Raw genomic sequence first — 23,595 nt, forward strand, 5'->3', positions numbered from 1 at the left:
ATTTTACAGAAGTAACTGCTACCAGTGTTTGTTCCGCTATCATATAATCATACAATAAAGGATCCTTCTTTCTATGTATTCGCAATACATTACATCGGATTATGGAAGGAGGGGGAAGGAAGTCGGCCGTGCCCTTTCAAGGAACCATCCTGGCATTTGTCTGGAGCGATTTAGGGAAATCACGGAAAACCTAAATCAAGATGGCCGGACGCGGGATTGAACCGTAGTCCTGCCGAATGCGAGTCCAGTGTGCTAGCCACTGCGCCACCTCGCTCAGTCACAACACAGGTAGAACAACACAATGTTGCCAGATCGCTTGAAGTATTGTCAGTCTCATTACGTTTCTGATACACATCGTATATGTTCTTAAGGACAATATTATGGAAATGTAAGAGGAGGTAGATGAAGATGAAATGGGACATATGATACTGCGTGAAGAGTTTGACAGAGCACTGAAAGACCCGAGTAGACAACATTCCATTGGAACTACTGACAGCCTTGGGAGAACCAGTCCTGACAAAACACTACCATCTGGTGAGCAATATGTATGAGACAGGGGAAATTCCCTCAGACTTCAAGAAAAATATAATAATTCCAATCCCAAAGAAAGCAGGTGTTGACAGATGTGAAAATTACCCAACTATCAGTTAAAGAAGTCACAGCTGCAAAATACTAACGCGAAATCTTTACAGACGAATGGAAAAAATGGTAGAAGCCGACCTCGGGGAAGATCAGTTTGCATTCCATAGAAATGTTGGAACACGTGAGGCAATACTGACCCTACGACTTATCTTAGAAGAAAGATTAAGGAAAGGCAAACCTACGTTTCTAGCACTTGTAGACTTAGAGAAAGCTTTTGACGGTGTTGACTGGAATATTCTCTTTCAAATTGTGAAAGTGGCAGGGGTAAAATACAGGGCGCGAAAGGCTATTTATAATTTGTACAGAAACCAGATGGCAGTTGTAAGAGTCGAGGGACACGAAAGGAAAGCAGTGGTTGGGAAGGGAGTGAGACAGGGTTGTAACCTCTCCCCGATGCTATTCAATCTGTATATTGAGCAAGCAGTAAAGGAAACAAAAGAAAAGTTCGGAGTAGGTATTAAAATCCATGGAGAAGAAATAAAAACTTTGAGGTTCGCCGATGACATTGTAATTCTGTCAGAGACAGCAAAGGACTTGGAAGAGCAGTTGAACGGAATGGACAGTGACTTGAAAGGAGGGTATAGATGAACATCAACAAAAGCAAAACAAGGATAATGGAATGTAGTCGAATTAAGTAGGGTGATGCTGAGGAAATTAGATTAGGAAATGAGACACTTAAAGTAGTAGATGAGATTTGCTATTTGGGGAGCAAAATAATTGATGATGGTCGAAGTAGAGAGGATATAAAATAGAGACTGGCAATGGCAAGGAAAAGGTTTCTGAAGAAGAGAAATTTGTTAACATCTAGTATACATTTAAGTGTCAGGAAGTCGTTTCTGAAAGTATTTGTATGGAGTGTAGCCATGTATGGAAGTGAAACATGGACGATAAATAGTTTAGACAAGAAGAGAATAGAAGCTTTCGTAATGTGGTGCTACAGAAGAATGCTGAAGATTAGATGGGTGGATCACATAAATAACGAGGAGGTATTGAATAGAATTGGGGAGAAGAGGAGTTTGTGGCACAACTTGACTAGAAGAAGGAATCGGTTGGTAGGACATGTTCTGAGGCATCAAGGGATCACCAATTTAGTACTGGAGGGCAGCGTGGAGGGTAAAAATCGTAGAGGGAGACCAAGAGATGAATACACTAAGCAGATTCAGAAGGATGTAGGCTGCAGTAGGTACTGGGAGATGAAGAAGCTTGCACAGGATAGAGTAGCATGGAGAGCTGCATCAAACCAGTCTTAGAACTGAAGACCACAACAACAACAACAACAACAACAACAACAATGATCAAAGAACTTTGACAGCGCAATCGGACTTAACTTGCAAGGCGCTAAGCGTGCTGTGACAGGCAGTTTTAGCGAGACTGCAGCAGCATGCGGCTGTGTTACCTGGTGGTGGTGAGCGGGAGGGAGCACGGTGGTTGCGGAGGCGGCCTTGTTGGAGGAGGTCTCGGTGCCGAAGCCAGAGTCCTGTACGGCGCTGCTGCCCGCACTGCTCGTGCCGCTGCCGTCGCCGCTCTTGGGCTGCTTCCGATGCGTGGCGCCGCTCGACGCTCCGTCGCTGCCTCCTACAACCCCATAGCAACCGTGACATTTGTGCAAATAAGGAGAGAGGGAGATGGAGAGAGAGACAGAGAGAGAGAGAGAGAGAGTTTTTTTACTACTACTACCAATAATAATAACCAAAGTGTGAAATTTTACCGTACCGTTTTACCAAAACAATTCAGTTCCAAGTAAGTCTTCCGTCTTCCCTTTTCTATGACAGGTGACTTCATTCACGCGCACGTACGCTCATTCACACAAACATAAAGCACGTACAAATACGAAATCAGAGTAGTATTGTACACCTACACAGATAAGCCGAAACATGACGACCACTGCCCACCGCGGCGTTGGATGCCGCCTGGTGACGTTATGTGCATGTGACGCGGTAAAGAAGTATTTAAGCCGAGGAGAGACGGAAGATATTGGCTGCATATGGAGAAATCCACTGAGATAAGCGACTTTGTCAAAGGAGCAACCCTGACAGCAACGCCACCATGTTCAACAATGCTTTTCGTGCAGTCATAGGAGGTCGTGTTACGACTCAAACTGAGCGTAATAGGCTGCATAATGCGCAACTTCACTCCCGACGTCCAATGCGAGGTCCGTCTTTGCAACCACGACACCATGCAGCGCGGTACATATGGACCCTAAAACACACCGAATGGACCGCTGAGGATTGGCATTACGTTGTGTTCGCCGATGAGTGTCGCATATGCCTTCAACCAGACAATCGTCGGACACGTGTTTGGAGGCACCCGGCCAGGCTGAACGCCTTAGACACACTGTCCAGCCAGTGCAGCAAGGTGGAGGTTCCCTGCTGTTTTGGGGTGGCATTATGTGGGGCCGACGTGCGCTGCTTGCGGTCATGGAAGGCGCCTTAACTGCTGTACGATACGTGAATGCCATCTTTCGACCGATAGTGCAACCATATCGGCAGCATACTGGCGAGGCATTCATCTTCATGGACGACAATTCGCGCCTTCATCGTGCACATCTTGTGAAAGACTTCCTTCAGGACAACGACATCGCTCGACTAGAGTGGCCGGCATGTTCTCCATACATGAAGCCTGTCGAGCATGCCTGTGACAGATTGAAAAGGGCTCTTTATGGATGACATGACCCATCAACTACTCTGAGGGATCTACGCCGATTCGCCTCGAGTGGGACAATCTGGACCAACCGTGTCTTGATGAACTTGTGGATAGTATGCCACGACCAATACAGGCATCCATCAATGCTAGATGACGTGCTGCTGGGCATTAGAGGTACCAGTGTGTACAGCAATCTGGACCACCACCTCTGAACTCTCACTGTATGGTGGTACAATATGTAATGTATGGTTTTCATGAACAATAAAAAGGGCGGAAATGATGTTTGATCTCTATTCCAGTTTTCTGTACAGGTTCCGGAACTCTCGGAACCAAGATGATGCAAAAGTTTGTTTTGATGTCTGTATTATTACGCAGACCCTGTGAACGGCTATCTCAAAAACGACGAAGCTGGTCGAATGTTCATGTGGTACTGTCGTATCTACAGAAAGCAGTAAAAGGGCAGTGAAACTACCACTAGCTGCTCAGTGGTTGGACGTGCACACACACATAATGTGGGGTTTCGAGGCTTGTCTGCTCTGTAAAGTAGAATAGATGGCGAAAAAGCACAATGCCTGTGTACGCACACGTGTTTCAGAGCACACCATTCAGCAATCGATGTTGAACACTATGTTCTGCGGCAGAAGGCCCCCTACGTGTTTGCATGTTGGTCCAACGACATCAGTTACGATTATAGTGGGCTCGGGATCATCGTGACTGGACGGCATATCAGTGGAAACGTGACCGCTCGTCAAATGAAACACGCTTTTGCTACACCAGGTCGACGAACGTCTCCACAAATGCCATCATCCAGGCGAACGGTTCCTCGAAACGTCCACAGCGTCCCAGACGAAGGCTGGTGGGAGTAGTATTGCGCTACGATGTGCATTCTCCTGCGGTTGCACAGGATCTGGCGCCCCTTCGTGATTGATGTCTTCCCTGAAGACGATGTCATCTTTCAGCAGTATAACTGTCCGTGTCTCCAAGCCAGAGTCGTGCTACAGTGATTCGAGGAGAATGATAGTGATGTAACGTTAGTGTCTTGGCCACCAAATTCGGCTCATGTTAATCCGATGGTTACCATCTGGGTCACTATCGAGCGCCATAATCGCGTACACAAACCTGAGGCCAGTTGATGATGATGATTGGTTTGTGGGGCCCTTAACTGCGCAGTCATCAGCGCCCCCGTACAAAGTCCCAATATTTACACACTCCAATGTTTTTCACAGCTCAATCTAGCCGCTGTCACGAATGATGAAGATGATGATGAAATGATTAGGACAACACGAAGACCCAGTCCCCTGGCAGAGAAAATTCCAAACCCGGCCGGGAATCGAACCCGAGACCCCGCATCCAGAGGCAGCAACGCTAGCCACCAGGTGCGGACAGAGGACAGTTATTTACGGGAATTACGTCACTTGTGCTTAGAGACCTGGTGCCACCTGGTGCCACACAGCTCCACAAATCTGCCAATGAACTGTAGAATCAATGATATGTTGCGTTACAAAGATGGTCGAACGAGCTACTAAGCAGGTGGTCATAATGTTTTGACTCGTGTGTGTGTGTGTGTGTGTGTGTGTGTGTGTGTGTGTGTGTTCCACACGGAACTCTGAATATGCATGATGTTTCAAAGTCTTTGCGCAAACGTCTAGCGCTGACAGATCACGTCATAGGAAACATTTGTTGGGGACAAAATGTTCTCTAACACTTCTCTCTAGGTGTTCTTTTGTACTGGTTACACCGAGAGTATGAATACTTATGCAGTGAGCATTCGGATGTGTAGAACAACAGTTCTCTCCGCAACATCTGCATCTCAGGTCACGTGATTTTGGGACGGCGCATTTTAGTCCGTGTAGCGTTTACCATATTTTGAGTCTTACTACTTCGCTGCTACGGTTGTATCACCTTCAGAACCACCGTGAAACTTTGATTACGCGTTTAAAAGTGATTTTAACAATTTCATAGCAGGGACTGAAGTTAGCTGAAAGATGGGAAGAGCGATTCATTTTGTGCTTTTTCGCCACAGTATCATAACTCATTTTATAGTTTATTTACTTTTTTTCGGTAGAGAGATAGGAAGTAAAGCCAGCAATAGTTTTTTTTTAAGTTTTCTATTGCATTTGTTCATATTGTGGAATCTCTGTTCTCATTAAGTACTTTACAATGACACTGTATAAGAAACTGTTTCCCGCAAAAATATTACATACACACAAGGGTTTGAGAACCCCCATAAATTGGAGGAAATTACCCATCACGTATAAATTTTGTCTGCATATGAACATGGCACCAATATGCATACACTGACTGGCAGTTTACTCAAACACACTTGCAAATTTATGAAGCACTTGTCTCGTGCCGGCCGCGGCGGTCTCGCGGTTCTAGGCGCTCAGTCCGGAACCGCGCGACTGCTGCAGTTGCAGGTTCGACTCCTGCCTCGGGCACGGATGTGTGTGATGTCCTTAGGTTAGTTAGGTTTAAGTAGTTCTAAGTTCTAGGGGACTAAAGACCACAGATGTTGAGTCCCATAGTGCTCAGAGCCATTTTGAACGTGTCTCGTAAACACTTTGTCATGAATTCGCAAAAATTACCTCAGCAACACAATACTATAATCCCGTGCCTCGATTTTTTCAATATATAAAGCGCCTCATATCAATTTGACATTTACAGTTATGCATGAAAAGTAACAGGTCCTCCTTTCACATACTTCTTTACATTCGTAGTAAAGATAATACTGTATCATAGATGTTACTCTAATACTCAAAAGTGCAACAACGCATATAATACAAGGTGAATATACGTAATCTTCAATAATCAAACATGCAACAACATACATAAAACAAATGTATATAAAACAAGGCAAATACGTATAATCTTCAGTAAGTATAATCTTTAAGTTTCGCTATTGCCGCAAATTGTAGACAAGCAGCATCGTCCCAAAATCACGTGACTATCCCGGTTTGATGTTGAGAACATGCGCAGTAGGATACGCTTACTCCATAGATATACATACTCTATGGCTACGCACCTCAGAGGCGGCACGGCGTAAGCATTCTGCAGCGCGCGTTTGCAATGCGTGTTGCCTATGATCCAGGCATCTGCTCCGCGTGAAAGACGGTAGAACGAGCAAAATTAAAAATTTCTGACTCGCTTCTAAAATATCTTTCTCCGCTCAGAGGCACTTAGTCTTCATGTTTTCTTGTTCGAAATTCCTCCATCAGTTTACTGCGGTAGGTGATAAGCAGTTCAAATGGTTCAAATGGCTCTGAGCACTATGGGACTTAACATCCGTGGTCATCAGTCCCTTAGAACTACTTAAACCTAACTAACCTAAGCACATCACACACATCCATGCCCGAGGCAGGATTCGAACCTGCGACCGTAGCGGTCACGCGGTTCCAGACTGAAGCGCCTTTAACCGCACGGCCACAACGGCAGGCAAGCAGTTCACCTTGTTAGTAAATCCATCGAGTTCGGTGAACTCTCGTCGTCTCAGACCTGGTGAAAATTAAACGACGCCTAGAAGTGGTCGGGAAGCGCCAGTGAACATTTTACATCTACGAGGTGCATTCAAAATATAACACCTTTTTCCTCACAGAATAATTACGCGAAAACTGTGATATTTGCTTCACTTCTTGATGTAATCTCCCTGCAGCAGTACACATTTTTTACAACGTCGACGCCACTATTCCATGGCCACTATGAATGCTGCTTTAGGAGACTTGTTTGACCACTGGAAAAACCGCTGATTCAGTGGCGGCACAGGTAGTGAATGTGTGACCACGGAGAATGTCTTTCACCGTTGAAAACAGTCGAAAGTCGCTAGGAACCAGGCAGAGTGAGCGTGGAGCATAAGAAATCATTTCGAAGTTGTTATGAATAAACCGCAGCGTCGCGTTCGCCTGACTTGCTGACGCTTTGCCTTGGTGAAAGGACACACGGGCAGTCTTTTCCGGCCGTTTTATACGCAGTGCTGAAAGGAGCATCTACAGGTTGTACACGTGGACAAGAACAAAACATTCCCGGATTTCCCCATTAAAAATACACTTTTTCGGGGTGAAACCGCACTTCTTCGGGGTGAAAACGCACTATATCCCGGGTAAAAGTACATTTCTTTCAGTTATAAGTGACATCCTTTCCCAGGAGCTGTAAAACGTATCAATTCTTTGAACGGTAAGTGTGCTCATCACCGGCGTAGAACTTCCAGGCACCCCCAACAAACAGTAACACATTTTGGAAAGATCTTAAATGCGCGGCAAGATGTATACTGCATATTTTAATATTACGGCAGTACAAATACGAATTCACCAAATACAGCACGGTAGTTTCCGAACACAGAACGCCGACATACCAGAAGTGGATCGCCCTGCTACGATACGGAAACAAGAAACCGTGGTAGCGCTCCGAAAGGCCTGGCAGTGAACTTCGAAATCGGGAAAATATGGTGCGATAATGCGTATTCTTGCTTTGCGAAATACAACCACTGGATGATATTTTTCATTAAGAAAATTTCACATCTAATTCCGACCGACAAAAATGTTTTGCTGTTTTTTTCTGAGCGAGTGGTTGAGCAGGATTTTAAGAGCACAACTTAAACTGCAACAGCTGAATATTTTTGACAAGAACCAGCCGCGCGGAGTGACCGCGCGGTTTGAGGCGCCATGTCCCTCCCGCCGGATGTTCGAGACTTCCGTCGGGCGCGGTGTGTGTGTGTGTGTGTGTGTGTGTGTGTGTGTGTGTGTGTGTTGTCCTTAGCGTGAGGAGTTAGTGTAAATAGTGTGTAAGTCTAGGGACCGAGGACCTCAGCAGTTTGTTCCAACACTTCCTGGATTATCGGGCTGAATACATGTTCCGTCGAGCACTTCGATTTTTCCACAGAAAAGCCTATTATGCTCCAGATCTCATCTTGCACTTTATTTTAAGAATAATTATATTTTTGCTATCATTGTCGTACAATTTGTAATCAATGAAAGAACTAAAATAAATATGAGAAACTAATCTTTAAGGTGCGTATTTTTTTTTCTGTGTGTTCCCCATTAGCATTTCCAAAGACAAATGTGACAGTAAAATTTTAAATGATGGCATAAACGATTGGTTTTCTGGGCCTAAGTGACTGGTCCTCCAAGTGTTAAATTTTGAGAGAGTCAAACGCTCCACGATTTAAGAAATTCGTCGCACATTCTCTCACGTGATAAAATTCGTCTTGCGTAAAGGGAATTCTGATTTGAAAGTAACGCTTCTCAAACCACAACTCGCAATATTTTCCCGCGACCTCTTAAAAATGTGAACAGTTGTGACATCATGCTCATCAAAAAAAGTTTTATTGTTACGAAGTATTGCGTAGTCTTCGTCCTAAAGCGTTTGACACATTTTGCTGTGTAAGCATTTTGCTCGTGTAAGCAATGTGTTTTCTTGTACATAGCGCGTTTTCTTTGCAACTAGAGTTTCATTTTCGTGTTATTCCCTCGCCTATTATTGTTGCAATATTATTCTGCAGTAGCGGGCTTAAGTCAAATTCTTTGTTAGAGTATCAGTTCTTACCAGTAAAAATTACAGAAATTTAACTGAAACCTAAAATAATGAAAAATTTCTGAGGAATCGTAAAAAAATCGCGGGTATTTCTCGTATGAAAAAAGTTTTCGGATTTTTCCGGGATATCTTTGTTGTCCTGGGACATATACACCCTGATGTACTTCGAAACATCTTTTCAGGATGTTGTTGTTTTTTTGGGGGAAGAGACCAAACAGCGAGGTCATCGGTCTCATCGCATTAGGGAAGGATGGGGAAGGAAGTCGGCCGTGCCCTTTGAAAGGAATCATCCCAGCATTTGCCTGGAGCGATTTAGGGAAATCACGGAAAACCTAAATCAGGATGGCTGGACGCGGGATTGAACCGTCGTCCTCCCGAATACGAGTCCAGTGTGCTATTTTCAGGATGCACCTCTCACCACAGTGCCCCTTGGAATGCTGTGTCCCAGAACATGACTACCATCTTTTTTTCAGCCCTGGCGACAACGCGAATTTTTTTTCTTTTTTTTGTGGCGGTGACTGTGTTTCTTCATTTAACTGACTCGTGCTTCCTTTCAGGTCACAATCGATGAAAGGACAGTCCCATTCCTGCCATAATAACGCGACAACATTGCTTGGCAGAAAGCCGTACGTCAGCATTCGTGGCAACCACCTGGAGGAGACTTTTCACATTTTCAGGTCTGCATAGATCACACGGAAATGGCAACTTTGGATGGAATGTAATCCATCATTCGGCGAGCCTCCAAAATAACGTACTGCCTCCCCCCTCCCTCCCCCCCCCCCTCTCTCTCTCTCTCTCTCTCTCTCTCTCTCTCTCTCTCTCTCTGATGTCATCAGACAAAATGGGACAAGGCCGAGACTGTCTTGGTTTGTCGTCTTCTTTCGACTGACGCACCCACGATCAAACTTTAGGTATATCTATGACATCGTGTTTCACTCAACTGGCGATTAATTTCATTTGGTGTCACACCACGCAAATGGAGAAAACGAATGATTATACGCTGTTCTTGTACTGAAAACTTTGTCATTTCAGGTATCAAAAGTAGTCCTCACTCTAGTATCTGCCACTGGAGTTGTGTGTGTCGTACATTGCTGCCACCTCTGTCATGCATTCAGAATGAATGCGCGCGCATTTCAATACAAACCGCATGCTTCTGTGTTTCCAGTCCTGACAAAAATCAGATGCCGTATAGCCCGAATGCACTACGTAACAGAAGTCGTCATCTATGACGTGATGTAAATACTTTGAAACTCTTTGTGTATGGTCTCAGTGCCAGTTGATAATTAATGCCCGGGGAGGTTGTATGTGCAGTGTAACTCTGGAAGGCTAGAAGAAATTTCTGCCAAACTTTGTACGCATATGGCTTGGAATCTAAAGTGAATCCAACTATCTTAAGAACGCCCTCTTGACCACTAAGAGAAGTTGACTGAATGGTGTGCTCTCAATCGGTATGCTCTAGAGCCGGAACATCCAGATGTTATCTCCAAAAACTAGGCATCACTACCAAGAAGGATAAACCATGGTCCACTTGCTCTGTTGCCAATTCTGCCCCGAGTCGTGCTGGTCATCACAGTGTGATACTGTAATTTCATTTTAGTGGTTTTTGTACTTAAGCTTCTGGCACGAATAATAAACTGTCTATGTAAAAAATACTATGAACGCGGACGGACAGTGGCGGTTGTTTGGAGGGAGAAATGATGACATGCAAACATCACTCAAGGGCGCCTTGAGAAATTTCAAGCAAACGTGATATGAACATTATTTGCTGTCTCAAAAACAATCTGAGGGAGTGGGACAATTAGGAGCGGGTGATAAACAGAGTACCTTTAGGAGACAGATTCGGAAGGACATTACATCTGAAAACAATCTGAAACAACCAATACTGGTATTGGATCCAGAGTGTTCCATGTTGGTACGTTGACTGTCAAGTTTCGATGACATACACTATGTGATCAAAAGTATCCGGAAGTATCAAGACACTCCCAAAAACATACGTTTTTCATATTAGGTGCATTGTGCTGCCACCTACTGCCAGGTACTCCATATCAGCGACCTCAGTAGTCATTAGACATCATGAGAGGGCAGAATGGGGCGCTCCGTAGAACTCATGGACTTTGAACATGATCAGATGATTGAGTGTCACTTGTGTAATACGTCTGTACACGAGATTTTTCACACACCTTAACACCCCTAGGTCCACTGTTTCCGATGTGATAGTGAAGTGGAAGCGTGAAGAGACACGTACAGCACAATAGGGTACAGGCCGACCTCGTCTGTTGACTGACAGAGACCGCCGACAGTTGAAGAGGGTCGTAATGTGTAATAGACAGACATCTATCCAGACCATCACACAGGAATTCCAAACTGGATCAGGATCCACTGCAAGTACTATGACAGTTAGGCGGGAGGTGAGAATACTTGGATTTCATGGTCGAGCGGCTGCTCATAAGCCACACATCGTGCCAGTAAATGCCAAACAACGCCTCGCTTGGTGCAAGAAGCGTAAACACTGGACGATTGAACAGTGGAAAAACGTTGTATGGAGTGACGAATCTCGGTACGGAATGTGGCGATCCGACGGCAGGGTATCGGTATGGCGAATGCCCGGTGAACGTCATCTGCCAGCGTGTGTAGTGCAAACAGTAAAATTCGGAGGCGGTGGTTATGGTGCGGTCGTGTTTTTCATGGAAGGGCCTTGCATCCCTTGGAGTTTCGCGTGACACTATCACAGCATAGGCCTACATTGATGTTTTAAGCACCTTCTTGCTTCCCGCTGATGAAGAGCAATTGGGGGATGGCGATTGCATATTTCAACACGATCGAGCACCTGTTCATAATGTGCGGCCCGCGGCGGAGTGGTTACACAACAATAACATCCCTGTAATGGACTGGCCTGCACAGTGTCCTGATCTGAATCCTGTAGAACACCTTTGGGATGTTTTGGAACGCCGACTTGGTGCCAGGACTCACCGACCGACATCGATACCTCTCTCAAAGCAGCACTCCGTGAAGAAAGGGCTGCCATTCCCCAAGAAACCTCCCAGCACCTAATTGAACGTATGCTTGCGAGAGTGGAAGCTGTCATCAAGGCTAAGGGTGGGCCAACACCATACTGAATTCCAGCATTACCAATGGAGGGCGCCACGAACTTTTAAGTCATTTTCAGCCAGGTGTCCGGATACTTTTGATCACACAGTGTATCACTCCTAGGGGACTGATAAATATTTGTATTCTGTCCATAGTATTCCGGACTGCTAAGCTGAATGGTAACAGTTCTGATGACATCCATAGAGGTGTGTGGGAAAGCAATAATATGTAAAACCTAAGTGAGGAATGTGTCCAACAACAAACTTTGTGCTCAAACCACATACTAATTACAAAAACATAGAGGGTAAGACTTATGTCAACGTAGGAAGCTGCTGAGGCGGGAAACAAAATATGATTAATATTAGCGACTTAGGAGTTATTGAGTGTTTGGTTACATTCGTCATGACACTTCACCCCAACACGTTGTGAAGGGGGTGACACAAAAATAACCACGTGACACCGCATAATCAGTTAGCCAGGTAATAAGAAGCGACTTCCAATCTTAGGGGCTGAGTGACCAACATGTTTGCCTGTCACACTCTGAACTCGGGTTCGACTCCTCGTACTACCAAAAATTTCTCCTTCGTGGATGAAACGAAAAGGTGTCCAGTCAGCCTCGTGAGGAGCTACTTTGAAAACGACTAGCAACAGCTATTTTCAGGGCCGACACTAAAGATGGGGGAGAGGTGGGAGGATCACGTTCCTCCATACTGACAGCCCACGGCGCATTAGGTGGGGCACGGAGAAGTGGTCGTCGGTCGACGGCAAAAGACCCTACATGCGAAATGGTCTCAGTCCAGCATAGAGTGGCACGTGTAACTCGCGAAGGAAACTTACGCTGGTACCAGTCACCCATTAGAGGTGATCGTTCCATAATGAACGGCTGTACGAGAATGTATTGCCTGAATACAAAATGAGACTCCTCGCATTACTGGGAAACTATCTCATCATGGCGTATTACCTTGAATCATGTCCTACGGCTGTACGAAATATCAAAATCGATCTACTCAATGGCAGTAGATGAGCAGTTTACTACAAATATGTTCTTGCGATCCGTTACAATGCTAAATCGGCGGAGATCCCACGCAGCTCACGGAGAAAGATATACAGAAAGGCCTTGAGCACTTTAAGGAACGAATCCAGTGATATGCGGACGCAAATGACGTTACTTTGGAAGTGAGCACCGCTAGAGGAACTTACAGGGTGTGGGACTATTATAGGTACAGATCTAATACACGTCCGGAAACCAAGGGTTTCCCCGACACGACGCACGCGTAAGTGCAGTTATGACAATGTTAAAACGCCATTCATGTATGTATGTTCCAGGTGACAGCTCCCACAGTGAAAGTCAAATGCAATGTGTACGTGTAGTATTTCAAGCATTTCCAAACATTTTCAAGTGAAGAAATGGCTGATATCCATTCCCAGTGATGGTCTGCTAAAGTCGGTACACAAGATGCAGCATGGTTGTAAGACAAAGCATGTCCTCAGAGGAAACAGCCAGACAGCAGAGTGTTCACTACATCCCATCAGCATCTGCGCGAGACCTGTTCATTTAAACCCAGCATGAACGGGCAGGTAGACAAGTAACAGCGTTGACACCACGAAGGAGCGTGTATTACAGCAAGTGGACGCAATGGCCGGCGTAAGTACGAGAAGGATTGCTGCTGATGAACACGTTTCGCCCACCACCAAATGGAGCATATAACAAGAGGAACAGGTGCACCCGTATCATGATCAAAGGGTGCAAACCCTGTCGGCACCAGTCTTTCTAGTCCGTATTGCCTTCTACCAATAGACCCTTATGCAGTGTGCGAATGGTTAACAGGTCTCTCGTTAATGCGTTATTTACAGAAAAAGCATGCTTTACCCCAGGCAGTATTAAGAACATCCATAGTACACAGGTTCGAGTTTATGGGAACTCGCACCTTACCACTGAGACAACACATTAGGGAAGATTTTCCGTTAGAGTCTGGGCAGCTGACTTTCGTGGTACGGCCACATTTCCTATCCTGCTGACTTACTGAAACACAAAAGAATCGACAATCTGCATGATGTTCCTTACGGTGAAAGGATGCTTATGAGGTACATGCATGATGCACCGGCACACTTCCACGTAGTTGTACTGGGATACTTGGCGCGCATCTTCGACACCAGGTGTTTCGGCCGTGGTTCGCCAACAGCATGGCCTCTTACGTCCGCTGACTTCAATCCGTTGGATTGTTTTGTGTAGAAATATTTATATTATTCTAGCCCTGCTGATAGTGTCGCTGAACTCTGGGAATGCAATGTGGACAGTTGTCGATGCAATCGGAACACTTCTGGGATTTTTGAACGTGTAACGACATTGATGAGGAGAAGTGCTAAAGCGTGCCTTCAAACGACCGGTGGAGGCTCTGTGAAACAATAATTTTAATATGTTTGTGCTCAAGAGCATACTTGCAGCTTTGATCCTCGTGAACTCCGTTACAAGGTGTTCATGTATTCAGTCGTAATCCGTCGCATCGGGAGCCATGTCCAAATAAAGAGTACCTGGTTTTTCATTTTTGCTTTGAAGAATTAAACAGTTACGTTTTCTTAATTTAAGCAACTTTTAGTAACAGTCTTTCATAAAATATCGATAATTATGAACATATATTTGAACTGAAAACAGGAATTTCGTGTGTAGTATGTAATTAGAAACAAGGAGACGTGCATTATTCATAAAAATAATGATAAATTTTACAATTATGGGATGTAAGTATTTCAAATTGAACGAGAAAAAAATTATTCAGGCGAGATCAGAACCAGCGAACCATAAACTGCAGATGGAACATTACATAATGCACGTGGCCTTGTTTCTAACCTACCATGCTACGGATTCCGCTATACGTCGAATGTGTTTGCAGAGTTTCTAATACGGTTGTTCGCAGAACTTCAAAGCCGATTATCTCTGTAAATTTATGAAAAACATTAAGAACAAACTATTTTTCGGCACTTTTTAACCGTGTTCCACACGCGCGTTTCACTATGGAAGAGCAAGCAGCCTCAGGCATTTTGATACTGCGCATTGACAGCGCGACAATCAGAGCACAACAGTGCAGAGGCTGTGACTGTACACGATTTTTGAAATAAAAACTACACAGCTTTAGCGTGATTAAGAAAAACGTTGATGGCTGTTAATACATTTGCATATTTTAAAGTTTTATTTAACGTTAGTTAGTAACAATATACCTAATACGTAAGTATGACCTACCTCCAAGAGCCTGACAACACGTGTGCGTTTGCTACGGCTTCTGACCAATCATCGCGTTTGTGTTTCTTTACATCAGGTTTATTCTCATGCTGAACGGAGTATAGTACGTCACGAGAAATGGTTCTTCCGTATCCAGGTGTATCATGGAACATTACTAAATTATCAAGCCTGTGAAGCATAAACAAGAAAGCCACCTTAGCCGCAGTTCGCTTCCAGTCTTTCCATATTATGATGGAGGTGCGAGAAAAAGTTTACTTCTACATCGAATCCATGATTCGTGCGTCTGAAACGACCCCGTGCGGTGTCACAGCACCAAACAATGCGCCCGGGAAATAATTCTGGTGAAGCAGTGGTCGTGGTGACAGCCGTCACGTTTTCTATATGGTATCGTTGGCAAGTTCTCAGAGTAGTAACACAGTTACGTAAATCGCTGGATACCGTGAAGTGCTTACAGTCCTAGGAGACCATGCGATTATGTTCAGCGCTTTTGCGTGACGGGAAAAACCATTTTCAGCAAGAAATGTTCTTTCCTCCGCCTAATTAACATGCTACGGTAATGCGTAAAGGATTGCTGCAGCAGTACTACAATTTGCCTGACCTGTTAAATCGTCAAAACTGCAGCACATGTCAGGAACTTGTGGACAGCTAAACTGTCTCCCACACCTCGCTACAATAAGCACCGCACGAGTTCTCTTGAAAGCTCACACTGAACAGCTAGTGTCCTTCAAGCAGGAATAGTTATTGACACTGCTACGTAGGTGACGTTTGCGATGATACGACACACATGAATCTTGCCAAAAATGAATAAAAAACTGGACAAACGCGAGTGGAACTCGCGTTCTGGGGGCTCCATACAAACTTAACTATGTATACAGGTAGTTGATCTACAGGTTTTTATGAGTGAGTTTGCGGGTATGAAAATATGTCATATATATTGCAGTCTCTTTTCATTGTACTGACTTAGAAACTTAAATTTTTTTTTATCACGAAAGGACCGTATGTAGACCTCAGTATATGACAAACTTCAAACTTGATATCTCTGCCCACTCCGGAGAAAAAGTGGCCTTAACGGACAGGCAGATCAAACTGACAACAAAGTGACCCTATAAGAATTCCGTTTCTACCGACTGGGATACAGAATCTTAAACACAAACGGAACAGTGCTTATATTTTCCACAGTCTTCGTAAGAGTGAGTGACTGCTGTATGTCATTCCATTTGCCTATGTACAACTTGATATCCTTCCCTCCACTTCTGATACAATGGAGAACCCATATTAGACACTATGACTTCATAGTACCTCAGATCTGATAAATTCATGACTTAAAATTGAGAATGTGTCAGGTACTTGCACAATTACCTGCGAAATCATTAATCCCAAGTAGACAGTTCAGGGCCCTGCTGCCGTATTCGGTACACCAAATGGGTCTAATAATTCTGGTTACACCTAGATTACACCTCCATCTCGTTAGCAACGAAATCCATTCCACACACTTTCTGGCTTATCTGATGCCGAGTAAGTTGTCCGGTTACGCCTACATGGCAATACTGCACACTGTTTAAGGGTCTTTCGATCTCGTTCTCATATTAATTTTGTGCTTACAGAGCTATGAATGATACTATGTGACAAGGTTTTTCGCAGACCCACAAGAATCTCACTGAAATTGGCCTTAAAGGTACTATTTCCCCGAAGTGCCCACCGGAGCGCCTGGTTGTGGAAGCTGGCTGTTGACTGCATGCAACGCAACGAATCTACTGTCACTCGAACATCTTGGCAGTCAACTGTCGCGTCATCGAATCGCTCTTGCAACTGCTGCGGCTCGACCGTTAAAGAAGCAGTCTGGTGGTCACGTTGCGACTGCAGAGTGTGTGAAACAATGTGCGCACCATAATCTTACTTCAGTTATAATAGCGAAGAAACGTTTCTGACTATAAAAGCGGTGGGCGACTACTTAATTAGGTGTTAGGAAGTGGATTCGCGAACTGCGAACACGTATTTACGTCGGCTGTGCATTTTATTATGACACATAAAAAGTTGTGCCGGACTGGGACACGAACCGGGATTTCCGGTTATCGCGAAAGGTCATCTTAAATACTTCGGCTATCCGAGCAAGCGTCCTGTACCATTCCAAGCTACCATACGTAAAGTTGTCCGTATCACCTATCCTCGCACTTTGTGATTCCTACACAGGTTGGTTGGTTGGTTGGTTTTGGGAAGGAGATCAGACAGCGTGGTCATCGGTCTCATCGGATTAGGGAAGGATTGGGAAGAGTCGGCCGTGCCCTTTCAGAGGAACCATCCTGGCATTTGCCTGGAGTGATTTTCCTACACAGGGTAGGATGGCTTTTTAATGTCGTTATTTTTGCCGGTCGAGGCATATATTTGTATACCAATGATTTATGCAATGTCTGTTTCTACAGTGTCTGCATAATACATTCAGTGTCCTTCAGGCAAGCACTCAGAAACCCAATTTCCTCTTTCAGCAGGCAAAGTATAATAGTATTACAATCTACCTCTCCTTTCACGAAGACTAACAACAAACTAAGTTGTGTTCATAGAATGGACAGTTTCGTGGTCGGTATTTACGTCCTCGGTGATTTTCATTATACGAGCGTAAGGCCTCGGTGTAAAGCACTTTTTGTGCCTAAAGCTTCGTCTCCTAATACTGCAGACAGATTTAGAGGTTACAAAGGCTTCGTTAGTTGATTTTAGATTTTGCCGAGTTGGAAAATGAACTGAAACTCTTTCTAGCCTCTGAGGATGTGTCAAGATTGGGAGACGAAATGTTACTCACGAAACACGCCTCCGACCACCGCTTGAAGCATATACGATGGTTGGAACTTAAAAATAGTGGCAACTATTTATTCACAAACGATACAAAAAGAGTTACATGTTTGCACCTGTTTCTGTCCTTCAAAGCTGTCACCAGCGTTATGTGGACCCCGTTGCCAGCGATGTGGAAGGCGTAGTATACCGTTAGCAGAGCCTGTCCTGTTGATGGTGCGAATGGAACGGTCTACTGCCTGTCGGTTCTCTTGAACAATTCTGAAGCGAATGCCACGAAGTGGTTCCTTCATCTTCGGAATGAAATCAAAGTCAGAAGGACTTAAATCCGGGGAGTAAGGTGGATGGTACAGTACTTCCCAGTCCCATCGACCGAAAAGAGCAGTCACAGCTTGGCGTGTATGTGCCCGCGCATTGTCGTGCAAAATGATGGGTGGGTTGCATAGAAAGTGCCGCCGCTTCTTTCGCAAAACTGGTCGCTGGTGGTGCTCCAAAAACGAACAGTAATACTGTGCATTGACGGTCTGCCGTGGAGGAACTTAATGAGTTAGCATAACACCATCACAGTCGTACGCGAGAATCACCATAACTTTAGACCGCTCCATTCGCACCATCAACACAACAGGCTCTGCTAACGGTATACTACGCCATCCACATCGCTGGCGACTACTTTCAAGTACAGTAACAGGTTCAAACATGTAACTCTTTTGTATCGGTTATGGATAAGTAGTTGCCAATATTTAAGTTACAACCCTCGTATATTTGAGAATTAAAATTAACGAGGATGTAAATCGCCGCTACAGTGAGCAGGCAGTTACCTGTGATCTCCTTGTGGTGCGCGGCGCCGTGCAGCAGCTTGCGACGCACGCGCACGCCCGGTTCCCAGTCTGCAGCCGGCGGGCGGTGCCGGGAGGCGGCGCCGGAGGGGCTGGCGGAGGCGGCGTTGGAGGCGGCGGCGGCGGCGGCGTGGTGCAGCTGGTGGAGGTGCGCCGGCGGCAGCGTGGCCGCCGTGGAGGAGGCGGTGCTGGTGCAGCACGACGACGAGGAGCCGCCGCGCTCGCTGGCCGCCAGCTTCTGCCGCAGGTGCGGGAACGTCTCCATGACCAGGTCCCGGAACTCCAGCAGCGCGCCCACCTCATTCTGCAGCTCCTGCGGCAACAGCAGGGCGTCACTAGGGGCGGGCTGGCAGGCACACGAGGATGTCGTTAATACTGACACAGTTTGTGTCTAGTTAAACAACTAGGAAACGAGTATTTGAAGGCAGGACACATCAAAGGCATTGCAAGGGTACGCTAAATCAACGTTTCACATCAGTAAGGTGATCTACAATTTAAAATGTAGTATATGTCATCAGTATGTGTGGGGAAGGGTTTGGAGAGAGAGAGAGAGTGTATGAGGAAAGAAGGGAGGTAAGAGAGAACAGAAGAAATGAGGAGAGAAAGAGAGAAGCGAGTAAGGGGGAAGAAACAAGTGAGAGACAAGCATAAAAGAGAAGAGAGACATGGAGGAAACAATAGGCGAAATGGGGGTGAAGAGGAGGCAGAGAGAGAGGGTCGAGAAGGTGTGGAAAGAGGTGGGAGAGGGTGTGGAAAGAGGTGGGAGAAGGTGTGGAAAGAGGTGGAAGAAGGTGTGGAAAGAGGTGGGAGAAGGTGTGGAAAGAGGTGGGAGAAGGTGGGTGAGGGGGAGAAGGTGGGTGAGGGGGAGAAGGTGGGTGAGGGGGAGAAGGTGGGGGGAGAGGCAGAATAGTGGAGAAGGGGAGAAGAAAGGGGGAAAAGAGAAGGAGAATAGAGGGCATGCAGAGTCGAAATCTCTGACTTGGAAGTGAATTGAACCCAAGACCACACAATCTAGAGGAAGTGAGGCTAACTAGCATACCATGAGCTGCGGACAATAAATAATAATACTGCAAGTCTTTTTATTTTCTTCATGGAGACGTTTAGAGGGCTTATACACTCAGTTTCTGGTAGATCAGTGGATTACATGACGATTTATTTTTCTGAATGTAGCCAGTAGTCTGCCTTACCCTTCTTTTCACTGCATATACAAGTAGTTTTTGTGTGTCACTTGTCATGATAATATCGCACTCAAGCCACACACAATAAACAATAGCAAAGCTGAAACTTCCTGGCAGACTAAATGCGACTCGACCCACGACCTCTGCCTTTCATGGGCAAATTGTCTACCAAATGAGCTATCCAAGGACGACTCACGGTCCTTTCTCACAGCTTTACTTCCGCCATTATCCTATCTCCTACTTTCCAAACTTCACAGAAACTCTCCTGTGTAACTTGTAGGAGTAACACACCTGAAACAAACGGTATTGCTCAGACATGGCTTAGCCATAGCTTGGAGGATGCTTCCAGAATGATTTTTCACTCTGGTACAGAGTGTGTGCAGATATGAAACTTCCTGTCAGACAAAAACTGTGGACCGGACCGGGATACTAACACGTTTAGAAGCTAGGAGGTGAGATACTGGTGGAAGCAAAGCGATGAGGACGGGTCTTTAGTGTTGCTTGGGCGAGTTCAATCTGCAGAAAGCTTGCTCGCGAAAGGCAAAGATACTAGGTACGGGGCCAATCCGGTAGACAGTTCTAATCCCCCAGGAAGTTCCTTATCAGCGCACACTCCGCTGCAGAGCGAATAATTCATTCTAGTAACGAAGCTGCCTACCGAGATGTGCGTTGTTTTACTGTAAGGCATGCAAACACGAAACAAAAACAGTCCAATCATTGCACAGGTACAGAAATACGGTGCGTTGTAAGTCGAACGGAACTAACTACCATTTCACACTGCGAATCAACGATAGTGAACATCCACAATGTCTTTACATCTTCGTAACTCACCCATATAGCCAGCCGTTGTGGCCGAGCGGTTCTAGGCGCTACAGTCTGGAACCGGGGCATGGGTAAGTGTGACGTTCTGAGGTTAGTTAGGTTTAAGTAGTTCTCAGTATTAGGGGACTGAGGACCTCAGAAGTTAAATCCCATAGTGCTCAGAGCCATTTGAACCATTTTTTTCCACCCATATAAAATTAGACTTCTTTAAAGAAAAATAACTTTTAAGCGTACTTACAGTGATTGAAATTACGAATAGCTGGTAGTCAAGGCCAAAATATCAATCCGAATAATCATTATATATATATATATATATATGTTCGTTAATATTTACACAAACAATTCAATTCATAGATGTATGTTGTCTCTATATTCATCCCGCAATGTACATTGAAATTGCGAATAATGCACCGATCATCAGGAAATGAAGGTGTAAGCCTTCAAAACGCGTTTGAAGAAACAACAATGACGATGCCGGTACTCATTTTGTTTTTATTTCATAAACAGTAGCAATTTCCTAATTACAATACCGCATGAACGGCAAGCTCCTTGTCGGGATGTGTCGCCCTTGTTGGTAGAGTGATTGAGTTAACGGTTGTTATGAACAACGCGAGTAATATGACACCTAATTTATGTTATTTACGTTGTCATAATTAAACTCTTTTTGGTATCTTTCATACTCAATCCTGAAGGGAGAAAATGAGTTGATGAGAGGTTATGCTCGTTTCAACCCAAGATTTCATTTTTTCTGTTTTGGAACCAATTATTTTCTGATCAAGAGAAAGAACAATTTTAATGTAGTGCAGTTTTGCTTCTTTTCTGGTACAATTTTGGTTTTGGTTTGAAGGGATAAATTATAATCCCAACATTAAGCTTACAGGGGAGGGAAACCAAACTAAAAGCTGACCTGGGATTATTTCACGGACAGTAGATCTGACAGCTACTTCCTAGTTTGTTTATCATGGGTCTTCTTACAAGAGATGGTTGATATTGCTGGTTGGTCCCTTTTCTAGTTAAATTTCGTTGTGTTCTTGGAATGTTTTCCTGACACACTGTGATACTGTATATGGCGAGTAAGTGTACTAACTCTCGCAAAACTGAAATTAAAGATACTATCGTTAAGTATTTCCGTCGTCAGTGTAATAGTGCTTAGTCTGTTCAGCATTAGTCTTTCAGTGCTGAACAATCTTTTTGCTTGATTTTGGTTGACCATCCTTACCGGGAACGTATTCGAAAACGGGTCTAATAAAGGTCTTTCATGTATATCTAAGTGACTATTCGCTGAGAGTTCATCGAGACACCTTCAAGCTATTCTTCTATCGTTCCACCCCTAACAGCGCGTCGAAAAAGACCAACATTTAAATCTTTTTGTGCGAGCTCTGATTTCTTTTATTCTTTTACGATGGTCATTTCTCCGTATTTGGGTGGGTGCCAACAAAATATTTCGCATTCGGAGGAAAAAGTTGGTGATCGAAATGTCGTGAAAAGATCCTGCCGCAGTGAAAAACAGCTTTGCTACTGAAACCTCAACTCGTGTATCATATCCGTGACGCTCTCTCCCCTATTTTGCGTCTTTGGACTTTTCGATGTTCTCCGTCGATCCTAACTGATGTGGATGCCATAACGGGTGGGGATACTCCGGAAGAGGACGGAAAAGCATTGTGAAAGCAGTCTCTGTTCTGTGAATAATACGCCGTCTTTTATTCGCTTTTCCCACAACATGAGCTATGTGATGGTTCCAATTTAAGTTATTAGTAATTGTAATCCTTCAGTATTTGACAGCCTTTAGATTTATATGTTTAATCGTGTAATCGAAATTTAGCGGATTCCTTTGCTCAGATTGTCTCCTGAATCGTTTATATAGATTAGGAAGAGCAGGGGGGCCTAAAATATACGTGGGGAACGCCAGAAATAACTTTTGTTTTGGTCAATGACTCTCCGCCAGTAACTACGAATTGTGACCTTCCTGACAGGAAATCACGAATCCAGTGACACAACTGAGACAGTGTCAAAACCCTTCTGGAATTTCGGTAAAACGTGTTTTGTAACTCCACTTTAGTGGCACTCGGAAACATTATCGCTCCTATCGCGCAGTGAAGGTATAGACTGTGCCTTGGTGTACTTTGAATATGGCCAGAATCTCTTTGGGTTTTCTGCCAGACGTCTGTACCAATGTTTCGTTTGAAGCGCCGATGATGCGTCATTTAATGACTTGTGAGTGTCTTAGTCGTCGTCTTCCTTTTGCTATGATGCTGTAGTATTCATAATTAGTCGAAGATAATTAGCTTATTCCTTAGTCTCATAATTTTACGTCATGTCTTCTTGTCTTAAAACGACAGCGGATGTCCTTAAAGCGGAAAATGACGTCACTTAAGGAATTTATAGAGGCTGTGGACCCACTTTACAAGAAGTTTGTCGAGTTTGCTGAATAGACTATAAAGAAGAGGAGAATGGTTTGATCCGTTTGGACTGTAAGGCCATACCGCGGTATGCAGCACTATTTGCGGTACTCGGGCAGCAGTGTTAGACGCGTTCCGGACGAGGCGCTGGGAGGAACGCGCTGTGACAGCATTCTTGACGCCTCTGTGCACGAGCTTGGCAGGCTTCGGTCTTAGCGCGACCGCCGCGCCGGCCGTGTAAGCTGGTCAGCCGTCACACTGAGGCAGCATATCGTAAATAGCCAGAGGCTTCGCGAAGCAACACCTGTGCAGCCACCGGACACTTGCTCTGCAGCACGTGCTTGCCGCCTCCTCGCAGCAAGGCAAACCCCGAAAGCCACCATCTGCGAATTCGTGGCGCGCCATTTAACGTGGTTACGATTCACATCCTGCCCTAGAATTGACGG

At 44.9% G+C, this 23,595-nt stretch overlaps 1 protein-coding gene across 1 annotated transcript in view; it reads right to left on the minus strand.

Annotated features, from left to right (window-relative positions):
* Window positions 1–23,595, minus strand: part of LOC124777433 — a 553,086-nt gene that overhangs the window by 50,701 nt on the left and 478,790 nt on the right. Inside the window, exons 3-5 of the mRNA XM_047252838.1 lie at window positions 18,923–19,063; window positions 18,733–18,850; window positions 2,039–2,217 (exon numbers count right to left, since the gene is read on the minus strand). Of these exons, the coding sequence (XP_047108794.1) occupies window positions 2,039–2,217; window positions 18,733–18,850; window positions 18,923–19,063 (438 nt within the window). The remainder of the gene's footprint in view (window positions 1–2,038; window positions 2,218–18,732; window positions 18,851–18,922; window positions 19,064–23,595) is intronic.

This window comes from Schistocerca piceifrons, chromosome 1, assembly GCF_021461385.2.
Source record: "Schistocerca piceifrons isolate TAMUIC-IGC-003096 chromosome 1, iqSchPice1.1, whole genome shotgun sequence".
NCBI classification, from domain to species: domain Eukaryota; kingdom Metazoa; phylum Arthropoda; class Insecta; order Orthoptera; family Acrididae; genus Schistocerca; species Schistocerca piceifrons.